Below are 12,614 nucleotides of genomic sequence, written 5' to 3' on the forward strand. Positions count from 1 at the left end.
CTCTCTCTCTCTCTCTCTCTCTCTCTCTCTCTCTCTGATACATCATTTTACTACCCTAGGAAATTAAGTTCAGTGGTTACCAAATCTGACATGGTGAAGTGTGTAATTAAAGGCAGTATCCCATATGACTAATGACATAAAGTTTAAAATTTCTACCTGTCCATTTGCACCTGTTTTGTTTTGTTCACACTTTTAATATTTGTTGCAATTTGGCACATATACTCAGTTACACTGAAGAAGGCCTGATAAAGGATGTAGTGCAGGTAGAAGTGCAGAGCACTGTATTAGGGCAAAATAGGGAAATCATATGTTCCAAAATCCCTTTCAATACAAGAAACTAGCAGATATGAGCTTACTGCAACAAATTTTAACAATGACCCAAAATGCACAGCCTGCAGCTCAAGTGATCAGACCATGGTGTTGAATCATGATCCACCAAAATGCATCAGTGGTGGCCAAAAACACAATATACTACTACATTTAAAGAATGTGCATTATATATGTATATATAGTAATGACAGGATCTTACCAGAGTTGAAAGTCATGACCTTTCAAGATAGAACAGGTATAAACTTAAGAGAAGCAGAATTGTAGTTGAAAGTCATGTTCTTTCAAGAGAAGCAAAATTGGAGTTGAAAGGTTGGGGTTTTCAGTGACCCCTCCAAGAAATTTACAGATAAAATGATAGGTGACCAAAAGTTTGAAGAAGTAGCATAGAAAATTATCATGAATTATAAGCAAAAACTAAAAATTCAGCAAGAAAGATACTTTACAATCTGAGGAATCTAGAGTACTAACCATGAAAGCATTAAACAGATGGACTATGAAGAAAATGGTAATAAACCATCTAAGAAAATGTCAGTAGTACCTTGCCACCAAAAATAATGAATGCTGACAAGCCTTCAAGTTCAAAAGTTTATGTTGTTGTTGTTTAGAATTTTAATGTTATTCTTTTAAAATGGGTAATTGTAATTAATTGTAACAAACAATTTTGTACTAACCAAATACTCATAGGTTCCAGTTTGTGGAGATGGTAGAGAAAATTGCATAACTAGGAAATTACAACAGATTTGGATAAAATATTACATATAAACTAAGTAGAATTCCATATAAAACTGAAAATAATTTCACTATTTTCTTTGCTTGGATTCTCTTGTTTTTAGTATTGGTTGTGTTCCTAAAAGATATTTATTACTCCAGCATAAATGTGTTTGAATCCCCTATCGTATGCATTAGTAATGATTTGCCACATTTTACACTTTTTTGTTTATTTGGTAACTGATAATCTGTCATATATAAGAATAATGGCTTTCATTTGCAAAAATTTTTATTTAACTTCTCTATATACTGTATTGCTACGTAAGGTTGTTGACAGATGCAAATTATGCAGAATTTTATCATGAAATATTGCCTTAATTCAGGTTATTGTTACACAATATGACAAAAAGTATGTGCAAAAGAGGATACCGTATATTTAATGGATAAAAATTGTATTTAAACCTTTAAGACTTTGTTTTTAGGTACACATTAATGTTTGTGACATAAAAGTTTTGTTAATTTCTGCAAATTGAACCATGGTTTTGGACAGCATTCTATTAAGAGGCATAGCTTTTGTGTGTGCATTTATGCAAATTTGCATTTTATTTTGTATATAAGATATTAAAGCAAAATTCAGACATGTAATATATTACTTGTACTTTCAGATCCTGTTGTTGGTTTACCTGGTTCCCGTGTTTGCACGACTGGCAGGTTTCCCAGTTACAGAACTTCATTTGACACATAACTTTGCTTCGTGTTTTGTAATTTTTTTAACAGTGCAGTATATATTTCTTTGTGTTCCTCATGTATTTAGGTTTTTGAAAAATATGTATACTTCGCTTGTAGAAATGGTTGAGTTCTTTGGGCCAATTGGTGTGGTTGTAACTATTTGGAGTAGACTATTTGTGCCCATACAGCTTCTTTTGTTTTGGCTTGTGCTGTTTTCAACACAGCTATACAACCATTATCTACCTTCATATAATACTGCTGTTGCTCCAAAATCAGGGTCACATGCAGCAACTTCAATAAGTGGTGTTGTGTCGGGGGTGTCATCTCCAGTGGTAGGAAGGGCTGGGTCCTCAGTGTCATCTGTTGGGAGTGGGGCTCCAGGTGAAATGTGGTATCTGGTGATCGTTCAGAGCGCAGCAGAGGTTTGTTACACTCCTCTTATGTTGGCGGGTACGTGTGTTGCTGTTTCTTATGCTTCACGAATGATTTTGTCCTTAACCAGGGCTTATACAGCTGGACCAGGAGCAGCTCCCCTCCCAGATGATTTGGTCCACTCAGGGTGGACCGAAGGGGTTACAATGGCACTGTTAGCTGTACAGACCTCCTTACTTAGCATGGAAATGCGTGAACGTTTGGCAGTGTTTGCTATTATCCTGCTTATTGTTGTAACGTCTTTAGTTCAGAGTATGTATGAACTAGTTGAGCCTGTAGTCCTTGCACTCAGTGCTCAAGGTGTTGCTTCCCTGTCAAGACATGCTAGAGCTGTTTCTGCATGTTTGCTGCTCTTAATTCTTCCCTTGTACATGGTGTATATGTTTACTCTCATTTTTGAACAAGATTTTTGGCTGTTGCTTGTTGTTTCTACAAGCATTATGACATCTGTTCAAGTGTTAGGTCTTTTGGCTATTTATGTACTTCTTACATGGGATGCTGTATGTGCCCAGCCGTGGCCTGGTTTAGATGACCTAGTTTATTACACTAGAGCAACAACACGAGTTTTTGAATTTATAGTAGCAGTATTTGTTGTGGGGGCAGGAGTGAAAGAATGCATAACAGGCATGTGGTCATGGATTAATGCTGTAGTTTTGCTTATCCATTTTTACTTTAATGTTTGGCAACGCTTACAACAAGGTTGGAAAAGTTTCTTGTCACGTTTGGAAGCTGCCAAGAAGATATCAGCTTTACCTGAAGCATCTCCAGAACAGCTGGAAGCCTATAATGATGTGTGTGCTATATGTTATGCAGATATGACATCAGCTCGAATTACTCATTGCTATCATTTCTTCCATGGTCCATGCCTTAGGAAATGGTTATATGTGCAAGACAAGTGTCCAATGTGTCATGCTCCTATCACTTTGAAAGAGACTGATACCACACAAGAAGAAACACCATCTTCTGAAGGAGATTCGGTTGCTGGTGCCCCACCTTCTCCAGATTCAATAGAGAGAGAACTTGGAGCTAATATTCCTCTCCCTGATGATGGGGATAATGAAGATCTTTCTCTCATTAACACAGATGATGAGGACACTAGAGATTCTGCAAAGGAAGAGGAATTCTCAAATGCAGATGATATTAGAGAAGAGGTTGTAGAAGCACAAAGAAGTCAAAATGTATAGGATACCAGGATATACAGGTAGATGCAGTATATTGTAGTGTTGCATGATATCATGCAGAGTAATATAGAGTCCATCAGAATTATAGCTAACTTGTCAAAGAGCTGATTCTGTTATTATTTTTTTATATTTACATTGGGCAATGGTACTAATTTTGCCATAAGTAATGTCAGTGTATTTATTTTCATACTACAGAAATTACATAATTTTAAGGTAATTTTTATGGCAGTTGTATTGTTATGTATTTTGAAATCAGGCTGCTTACTCTTTTGACATTTAAAGTTATGTAATTTTGTTGATGTAGGGGAGGATTTTAGAAAATGAGTCATACCTGTATTTTGGGGACTTGGTTTTTACATATCTTTAAGAGAAAGATAATATGCTCAGATGTATAGTGTACTTGTAAATGAAGAATTGTAATGATCCAAGTTAGTCTCATATTTTTGTGTAAAGATATTTGAAATTTTGTTTTACATAAATTAAACTATTATGGTGTAGTTTGGGAAATACTAGTGAAATTTACTGGAACAGTTGAATGTGAATGTATTATTCTTTACTTGTGTGAAGCTATTTTCCTATCTTTATCCACATTCAGACTTTCAGCTTAATGTTTCAGGCAGTAGCTGTCACTGGTGAGTTAGTATTTATGGCTTGGTTTTGGTCATGAGGGAGCTATTAAGTGTTCAACTTTGTCAATATAGCTTAAGAGACTTATTCAATTTTCTGTGTAGTTTAAAGTATTTAGGAAGGATGACAACATATATATGTGACAGCTTCTCATTTTTAAACATGAGTTGTAAATATAAAGTTTGAAATTGTTATAGTATGTATTTAAGATCATCGTATCAGAATAAATAACATTGTGAATCTAAATGGGATGATATAGTTGCTCCACTACAGTAAATATTACCCTCCTTATAATGAAACTGTATTGGTTTTGGTGAGAGCTTTAAAAGAGGGAGAAGCAAAGTTTCTCTTTTATTGTTAAATTGTCATTATATTTTGCCAAAATTATATGTATTCATCTTGTTTGCACTTTGCCAGTATCAGAAATAATGAATTTAAAAGCATTATGTCAGAAGCTTGATGTGAAAAAACTACACAATTATTATAAATGTAAAACCAACAGTTGTTTTATGAAGTGACATGAATTTAATTAACTTGTGTTACCATCTAGAAGCAAAAAATTAAGATTTTTACATTGGCTCTTGACAGTGTTTAAGTGAAGGTTGCCTAAATAATCACAATGGAGAAGATGAGAAGATCTCTTTCAATAGCTGGACCAGTAGTCCAATGCATAATGGTGTTCAGGTTTCAACTTAGGGCAAGGTTTCCCTTAGAATGTATTTGTATGAAGAAAGGCAGTGCCAATAATGTACCATAACTGTTTGTTCTCTTACTAAGTTGAAGATACTTCAAAATGGAAAAGATGCTTCAAGTAGAAATTTCATAGACTGGTGCTCTGTTATTTCCAGTGACAGTGAAAAAGCAATTGGGATGTTGTGACATTTTGAAAGGAAAGTTTTCGCGAAGGTCATTTTATGAGGGTGAGAGATTGTGGATAGAACATGAACTCTGAACAGGAGAACAAAACACACCTGTACTACAGTTATTGTAGATTTGGTCTAGTGTTAGGTTGTTGTTTGATGGTCAGATGAGAAGATATGAATTCTAACTTCACATTTTTCCCTTATTACCTGCAGTAAATTGGTTCCAAGCACCAGGGCAGATGTTTGATGGTAGGAAATCCCATGTAAGTACAGTATATGTTTTTGAGTTAAGTACCTGTAATATGATACAGGTTTTCAAAATTTTATATATTAACACCTCAATAAAAATAATTAACAAAGTGATATTATGTACTTCATGAACAAAATCTAGAATAAAATAAGCACTCTCTCTCTCTCTCTCTCTCTCTCTCTCTCTCTCTCTCTCTCTCTCTCTCTCTCTCTCTCTCTCTCTCTCTCTCTCTCTCTCAACACATATCACTAAACTTTATTTGCTGTGCAGTATTCTGCATAATTATAATTTGTACTGGTTTTATTGTGCATTATCATTACGTGTTCAGTACAGTACTTTATATAATAAGTATTGTTATTGCAAATAATGATAATGATACTGATAATAATTGTGATCAACAACAAGAAAGATGGAAGCAGTGATCAATTCTTTTTCTCGCTTCACAAATTTTAATATTTTCCATTTGGATTACAAATGACACTACTGTGTGTAAATGTTCTCTCTCTCTCTCTCTCTCTCTCTCTCTCTCTCTCTCTCTCTCTGTTGAAAAAAGTATTTTATATACATACTCGCATTCTTTTATGTTCATTTTGCGATAAGAATTGAAATTATATGTGCCGAATGAGATAAAGTCATGGGCATTGTGCTGTAGCTTGTTTGACTACTGATCTTCCGACGCTATGTCATTGGAAGGTTTATCCGCTTTGAATGAGCTTGGAACAGAAAGCACTGGAGAACGTCTCACAGGAGATTGTGGAATGTCACAAGTAACAGATGAAAGTTTCTTCTGTTAAAGCAGATTCTTGGATGCTTGGAGTTGCAGATGAAATTGGAGTTGCTTCTGTTGAAATAGATTTTGGTGTACCAGGAGGAACACAGGTTCATTTCAGAAAAAACATCTTGATAGGAAGTTTTCTTCCTGTCCTTTTAGTATGTCAAACTGTTATTGCAGTTGTAATTCTTTGGTGATTTTATGGGTGAAATTAGGGTATGTTCTGTAAAAGCATTGTGTTCCATTATTTTCTGAAATAATTTGGCAGATTTCTATAATTTCCACCTTTCTTTTTTATCATACGATTTTTTTCTCTTCACCCCTTCCGTTGATGATTAATAAATTTTCTGGTTTGTCATGTGTGGAAGTATCTTTATGGCCATCAGTATGTTTGTCCACTTCCTCATTTATTATTGTAGCAAATCACTTCCTCAATTATTATTGTAGCAAATTAATCTCTGGTAGTTTATCTTTCTGCCCAAAGAATTTCATAAACTTTTCCACTATTCCCAGGAAGCTGCTAAAGTTATTTATGACTTTCACTCCATAAAGGGTTCTGCCCATTATTTGCCTTACATGGTTTTAATTGATCTATTGTAGCTTTAATGACTTGTTACATCTGCGTTGAGGAACTGACTTCTAGCCAGCTAGTATCTCGAAGTTAGTCAGCACATTTGCTAATCATTTGCTGTCAAACAGGCAGCCATACGTATTGGCACGGTAGATTATGCTCTCATTAAGAATCTGCTGCAAAAAATGTCATATTGGGAGATAAAAATATACAGTAGATTGTTTAATAGATTCTGGATAGCCGAGTACATTTTTTTAATTTGCAGAAGTTCGTATCCCAACTTTTTTTGTTTTTTTCACCTTTAAGATTTTAAACCTTTGTGAATTGAAGTTTGTGACATTAAATTATAAGACAATGCTTGACTTCACTGTTTTCCCTGTAGCATTGCCATGTGGTGCCATCGTGAGTCTATACTTACTTACCTTGAACCTTTTAGCACTTTTGTGAATATATTACTTACCTTGAACCTTTTAGCACTTTTGTGAATATATGGTAGGTTTAATTCATTGTCTTTACTAGAACAACCTAATTTTCTTGCAGTTGAACTCTTCTTGTGGAAGGTAACCTTTTTTTATGTCAGCTTCTTCTTTGTTGGAAATCTGGTAGGGGCATCTCCAGTGGGAGGTATAGATTTTGTATTATTTTCCCATATTTAAATTCATATCTGCTAAATATTGAATGGTGCCACCCTTTACTTGCTGTAAATGGTTTTTCGGTTACTTGGTTCTTCTGATAATTAAGGAGAGTCCTTATACCAGCTGAATGCTTTCTGATACAACATACTGTATTGCAGTCTGCCGGAGCATGTTTTCTGGTTATGTCTCTGAGCCACAAATTTAAAAGCTTGTCCATTTTCATTATACACTGATACCTCAGTGTGGAAGTAACTTGCATTTGAGGGGGAAAGAAGCAACACCAACAAAACTTTTTCCTCCCTCTTCACAGTTTTTCTAATGGATTGCTCATTCTCAAACAGTTTGGTTAATTCTGCAAGAGTCTATTTCTTTTGTTGCTTTATATCAAGACTTTAAGATCGGTTCAAAGCTCACCAAAATTTTACTTACAGAGAAGTGCAGTATTTACTTTTAAATGCAGATGTGAATCAGAATAAATTAAATAATTACTTTGTGGAATTAATTTCAGTGAAATTGTCACGCAGAGAAAATAATTTTTTTTTTTCAGGGTGGGAATTATGGAAACAGTTTTAATTATTTATAGAAAGACCTTGTTACGGATTGCAGAAGGTTGCACTCGTGATGACTTTTAACTAGTATCTTGGATGTAATTAGTTGGGTATAAAGGAGTATCACTCACATGTACTATAATTATTTCTTTTTTTTTTGTTACGTAAACTGGCTGTAAGGAAGAAAGTTGTTATATTTAAATAGGAACATCACTCAAGTGTGTTTTTATGTAACGATGTAGAGATTAATTTTTCAGCAACCCTTAGACAATACTAAAACAATTAAGGCTGGTCTGTTAATGTTATCAGCAATTATTCAGCCCTTTGAAACAAATTCATATTGTGTCATAACACATCCAGGTTTTTACCATTTATTTTGGAATGTCAGGATACCAGACACCCTTGAGATACCCTAAGGTATTTCAAGTGAACTTCTTACTACCAGCGTAGTAGTCTCCAGTTGAACTATTATAGTGTATTGAAGAGAAGAATGTTACTTCCAGCCTAGGTACCGACTCAGCATAGAGTTTTTAAAATGTATGGCTGTACATCAACATCATCCATAACATTTATAAAACAGATTTTCCCCATATTGGGCAGATTTGAAATTAATTTCATCTTTTGTTTCGTAGCTTGAGTACTTTCTGCCTAATTAACTGTCAAGTACAGGGTTTCATCTATGCCTTTTCTTCACGATTGTCTAGGCTTTCTACAGTCTCTGTCTTGCTGCTTCCATATGTACTACTTTTTTAACTGCTTCTCACCTCCTTAGCATTACATATCCAAACCATCTGAATCTATTTTCCTGTCTTGTGATCCATCTTTCTGCAACTTCATTTGTGTTGTATTCTCTGTGCACTCTATCCATGAATCTAAGCATTTCTGGATACAACCAGAATGAGATTTGCTCCATATATGTAATCCTTTTACATTACTTGATGTATCCTCTCAGTCCTCTAATTGATGTCTTTCGTGCAACTCTTCAGCTCGCCAGAGCAACTGACACTACGTGGTAAGAGTTAGTAAGGGTGTTTCCTCTAGTGAAGGATACTCACCTCAGTGGAAGACTTTATTCTCCCCATGCCCCTGTTAAGTACTGTGTTGAACTTTGTCTCCTTTATGGTACTTTTCTTTGCCTGCTCTTCATGAGGTTTATCAAACCTTATCATTTATATTTTGAGCTGTGCCTTCCTAAGGTTCTTGATTGTATGTCGCTCTCATGTACCAGACTGAAGGGTTTTGCATAGGGCATTAGGTATCTAAAGGTACTCTGTCATCCACCTTGACTAGTATTTTTATCCAGTTTGTCTGAAATTATGTAACCTGCTCCTGCTTATTTCCTAACCCTTTGATGAGCTGTTGCAGATGTATATTTTCATCACCCGGAGAGAGAAGTCCATTAACACTATTCTTCTTTGTTTTCCTCTCTGACAGTAGATAAGGAAGGTTTGGGGTTCATGCCTGTGTCAGTGTCTTGAGCATTGCAAAGTAACTTGTAGAGCTAGCACCTTTTATGGTAGAAGACTGGACAAATAAGCCAAATTAACTGCCATTAGTCTTACTTAATTTACATTGGATGACTTTCTTCAACTAGACTATTTTTTTTAAGTGAAAAAAAGGAAGCCTCCCACTTATTTTCTTGTGAACATCAGAATCCTGTTTATGATTAAGTACCTGCGATCATTGTGTGTGAAACTGCTTTCCTGTTAATCAAGTCTCGTAAATAGAATATTATGAGGACATCATTAAGATATAGTTTTCAGAAGCTGAAATAACCTTGAGGAAAATTTATTATTGGTGCCACACTGTAAGAAGAAGCTGGAAAGAGCTAGAGTATCCTTTCTTTACACACACACACACACACTTTCACACACACCAGTTGTATGCACAAGAAGCAGCTTAGAAAAAAGTGGTGAATGTTTTATAAATTTGGATGAAGTCACTTCAGAAGTGGATGTTGTTGGAATTATTTTTGTGTGTGATGTAGTTAAATTTTTGTGGGACTATTGTTTTCGATAATAAGATTTTTGTCAGAATATTTTGTTTGCATATAAAGTGTCCTAAAGAATATTTCCAGGAATTTGAAAAAATCACCAGTACATTAAATGTTGATTATTTTATATACTGAAGGAAACTTCATTTGATAAAGACTTTTAGGATGAAAAGTGACTTGATGAATAGTCACTGTGCATGCTTGAGGTAGAAAGTTTTTTGTAATGTAGGAATTTTTGAGTATTTTCCATATGGAATGATGTTTTAAAAGCTTTCTGAGGTGTATATAGAATAAGGATTAATTCAGATAATGAAGACGGGTATTGAAAGAGGAAGAGTATTAAGTCTGTGTGTGGTGGTTGTTGTGTTCAATACTATTGCCCTGGTTCTTCCAACTAAAGAGTGTTGTTACTGAGTTTAATTTACATTGATATGGAATATGCATTGTTTTGCATGCTATTTTGTAGAGAAAAGATTGGATTCATTGGTTAGTGTATAATTTTTCTCTACTTTTCTTAATGCTGTTGCATTTTATTGTAAGTAATTTGTGTGTACAATATAGTAGTGTTAAGGAACTGCTGCCAAAGAATTCTGTGATCAGAGATCATTTCATAGTTTACCTAGTTTTACAAAATTATAACTATGCTGATTAAATGCTTTACATTGGAATTTCTTTTTGCTTTTTTTACCCTATTTGGAGGAAGTGGTCTTTGCATTGTAGTAACACAGACAATGTAATATAATTATGGTCATTATTCTTTGTTTAAGAATATGATAGTTATAGTGCCAATGTTTTAACTTATGAATGCTCAACATTTTTAAGCTGTATATAGGCCAGTGCAGCCACAATATGGCTTAGAAGAAAGAAATCCTTTGAAATTTTATGCACCATTAAATTTTACCCTATACTGTACTGTAAAGACTCCATAATCTTGCTGCTCTTGGTGACTTAGCATAATGTATTAATCCACGTGCTATTGAAGGGAGGTTGAAAATTTGAGTTGTGGGGAAGTTATAGTTTTTTTCTTTTATGGAAAATTAAGCTTGATGGTGGAAATAAATTCCCAGGTTCTCTTTGTTTGACAGACCACTATGATGCCCTCACATATTATGTAGAACTACAATTTATATAATGCAGTTTTAATGTCTATAGTTTTATTATATAGCTTGGAAGCAAAGAGATCTTTTTCACTTTCTGTGATGGATGTGTTGGCAAGGAAGCAGAGATAAATGGAGAGCCACACACAGAGAGGGAATGGTGGCCAAAAGAGAGATTTGGGATGAGGTAACAGATAAAGAGGGAATTGCAGACGAAATAAGAGGCACAGAAGAAAGGCAAAAAGGTAAATGGGAAATAGAGAAAGTTGGCTTGAGAGAACAGGAAAGGTAACAGAAAAATGAAAGAGAATGAGATAACCACGGACATTGAGATAGATTGAGGTGTGGAAAGGCAGAGATAGATGTGGAGATGAAAGTGAAAAAGGTTGAAGAAGCACAAATGGTTTGAGGGGAACTGGAGGGTGAGGATAGAGAGAACAGAGGACAACTGGAAGGAAATGGGCAACGATGGAGAGAAAAATAGTAAGACAGGTAAGTACAAACAGATAGGAGCAGGAAGACATAGGGCAGCTGCTCTTAATTTTGTAAGAGTAGCAGACCCTTATGAAAATCTGGTGAAATTCTGCAATATGCTAATTGATGACTAAAATCCCAATCATACTCTTCTAATGGAAAACAAAAATATTTGATACAAATAATTTTCAATAACAATGCGTGCTCTTGAACTAAACTATTATAACGATATCACGATATAAAATTGTGATGTGTTCATTATTATTTTATTAATATATATATATATATATATATATATATATATATATATATATATATATATATATATATATATATATACATATATATATGTATATATATATAATCATACTGTATATATATATATACACAGACACACGATTTTTGTCTATTAAATAACGAGACTGTGATTCCACCTAGTAAACAAAGCAGTCAGAACTGGTCATAACTGGATGCGTGGTGACTTTGAACATGCCTGAACCTGCATAATAAGCAGCAACACTATGATGTTCAGTTCATTGTGAGTCGCCATTTTGTTTGGTTGTGTTTTTCTGTAGTAGGCCTATGTTTAAAAGTTGAACAACATGACAATTTGAAATTTTTAGTAAATTTGCACAAAACCAACAATGTTTTCGAATGCTTAGTACAGCTTATGGGAATGACTTCCTGTCTCGTGCACGTGTGTTTGAGCGGCGCAAAAGATTCAGCGAGGGACGTGAGGATTCTCAAAGATGAACGCTCTGGACGACCTTACACTTCGAGAAACGAAGAAAACGTAGAAAAAATCAGTCAGATTGTTCGAAAAGACAGCCGACTCAGTGTTCGAATGATAGCTGAATCTGTGAAAAATTAACAAGACACCGCACGGGAAATTTTGCGCGAGAATCTTAACGTGAAGAAAGTTTGTGCGAAGATGGTCCCAAGGGTTCTCACACCAGAGCAAGAAGAACGTCGCAAGGAGTGTTGTGTTGACATTCTACAGCAACTTGACGCAGATCCAAATCTGTTTCATGAAGTAATCGCTTGTGACGAAACCTAGATGTTCCAGCATGATCCTGAAACCAAAAGACAGACAATGCACTGGAAAACTCCGTCATCACCAAGAATGAAGAAAGCTCGTCAAAACAAGTCAAAACTCAAAGCCATGCTCGTTGTGTTTTTCGATATCAAGGGTGTACGACAGAAACTGATTTCATCCATGCCTTCGACCAGTGGAAAAGGAGACTGCAACAATATATTAGTGCAAATGGGGAGCATACCGAACGGGACAAGCAGTAAATTTGTAATACATACAAACAGAGGTGAGTTATTTAGTCAGTCTTGTTGTTTAATATACACACCGTGTGTTTAATATATATATATATATATATATATATATATATATAT

At 34.9% G+C, this 12,614-nt stretch overlaps 2 protein-coding genes across 5 annotated transcripts in view; both read left to right on the plus strand.

Moving 5' to 3' along the window:
- Window positions 1-10,311, plus strand: part of LOC136830584 (RING finger protein 145-like) — a 32,813-nt gene extending 22,502 nt beyond the window's left edge. For 2 of the 3 annotated variants that reach the window (XM_067090141.1, XM_067090124.1), the window contains one exon: window positions 1,704-10,311. In XM_067090141.1, the coding sequence (XP_066946242.1) occupies window positions 1,704-3,383 (1,680 nt within the window). In that variant the 3' untranslated portion in view covers window positions 3,384-10,311. The remainder of the gene's footprint in view (window positions 1-1,703) is intronic. The other variant, XM_067090132.1, reaches the window with a different exon arrangement.
- Window positions 10,312-11,760: 1,449 nt separating this feature from the next.
- The window catches only part of LOC136838340 (uncharacterized), a 77,972-nt gene continuing 77,118 nt past the window's right edge, over window positions 11,761-12,614 (plus strand). For both annotated transcript variants that reach the window (XR_010852945.1, XM_067103254.1), the window contains exon 1: window positions 11,761-12,529. Coding sequence is in view for 1 of the 2 variants with exons in the window: in XM_067103254.1 (XP_066959355.1) it covers window positions 12,268-12,529 (262 nt within the window). In the remaining variant the exon portion in view is untranslated. The remainder of the gene's footprint in view (window positions 12,530-12,614) is intronic.

Source organism: Macrobrachium rosenbergii, chromosome 4, assembly GCF_040412425.1.
Source record: "Macrobrachium rosenbergii isolate ZJJX-2024 chromosome 4, ASM4041242v1, whole genome shotgun sequence".
Lineage (NCBI taxonomy): Eukaryota > Metazoa > Arthropoda > Malacostraca > Decapoda > Palaemonidae > Macrobrachium > Macrobrachium rosenbergii.